Source organism: Galeopterus variegatus, unplaced genomic scaffold, assembly GCF_000696425.1.
Source record: "Galeopterus variegatus unplaced genomic scaffold, G_variegatus-3.0.2 Scaffold2616, whole genome shotgun sequence".
Classification (NCBI taxonomy): Eukaryota; Metazoa; Chordata; class Mammalia; order Dermoptera; family Cynocephalidae; genus Galeopterus; species Galeopterus variegatus.
Genome location: NW_007728727.1, coordinates 87,262 through 88,654, shown reverse-complemented (window position 1 = coordinate 88,654; position 1,393 = coordinate 87,262). Strand labels below are relative to the sequence as shown.

The following is a 1,393-nucleotide window of genomic DNA, read 5'->3' as shown; positions in this document are numbered from 1 at the left end:
TGCGCCTCCGGGCCAGCCCTAAGTAATTTCCAATCTTGTATCATATTTAATTCGATTCAACTTAATAAAATTTTTACATGTATGTATATGTCCAGAACCTCACACAAAATTCAACTAATTAAGAATTTTTTGTGTGGAAAGGAGTATTATGTCTAGGCATGCCTTCTTGCCAAGTAACATGGTTTTCCTTTCAGGGCAGCTGATAAACATCAGACCTCAGACAGCTCAATGTCTGGGTACCGTGTCAGCAGAACTGCTGCATTCCTAGAGCCTTGGACCCGTCACAACAAAAGCACACACACTACACCACTACACCCATCAATGCATTCGGCTTTCAACTTCTCCCTGCTAGATAACACCAAAGAACATTTTACTTCAAAAACATGCATACAAGTTCTGTTAATGTCAAATATGCTTAAAGAATGTATAATTACCCAAATGAATAGTTTCATTTTTATAGTATGCTGAGATAAAACACAGATTATCTGCTTCTGTTAAGTAGAAAATTAGTAGAATAAAACCAGCATAAAGGAAGCTCTATTTTCAGTTATAACCAATGTTGCATTAAGCTTAAATATAATCATATATTCAGGTAGTTCAGACTTTTTCTTAGCTCTCCATTCTTAGTTTCATTTTTTCTTCTGCGATGTTTATACTCCTTTAGCAAAATAATTTTTCAAGAATCTGAAGCACTTCTAAGTCCATTAGAGGTATTTATTCTAAAGCTACTATTTAATTTTAAGCAGTTCTAGATTATTCATAAACAGGAAAGAATTCTACTAGCTAATACGAGGTCATCCACATATCTTTGACTCAGCTAATCAATCATGTAACCAAAGATAACTTACCACATATTTTCAGTGGTGCTTCAAGTTCTAGTAGGATAGGCTGACTGAGAAAGATCTCACGAGACTTTAAGCACAGTCCTCTGATTTCATTCTCCTGTAGCTGGACATTCTTACCAGGTTTCGACCCTCTCACTGTAGGGGGGGAAAACAATTAGTCCAACGAAGTCAAATCACAATTTTACATAAACATTTAAAATATCTGAAAAGATACAAGTTTTAAAGTGGGGACAAAACCATGGTTTAACTAGCTTTCTGACTGGTTTTATTTTCAGGACACTTAGAAGGAACATGGTTTCAATGCTGAATCAGAATCTTAAAATCTTAGACAGGATTTCAGAGATTTAGTTGCATCTTCTATACCAAGTAAGACTTTTTAGTATCCTGAACAAGGGGTTATCCTATCTGTGTATGAATACTAATTGCTAGAAAGTCTTCCTTTTACTATGGACTGAAATCAAACTCCTGTGGGACACAGGTCCAGGCCTCAGTTCTGCAGCCAAGCCACACTATTGGCCTTGTTCACCTACAGCCTACCAACTGAGACA

At 36.3% G+C, this 1,393-nt stretch overlaps 1 protein-coding gene across 2 annotated transcripts in view; it reads right to left on the bottom strand.

Annotated features, from left to right (window-relative positions):
- Positions 1–1,393, bottom strand: part of PPP1CC (protein phosphatase 1, catalytic subunit, gamma isozyme) — a 36,727-nt gene that overhangs the window by 24,190 nt on the left and 11,144 nt on the right. For both annotated transcript variants that reach the window (XM_008582444.1, XM_008582445.1), the window contains exon 2: positions 849–980. In XM_008582444.1, coding sequence (XP_008580666.1) covers positions 849–980 — 132 coding nt within the window. The remainder of the gene's footprint in view (positions 1–848; positions 981–1,393) is intronic.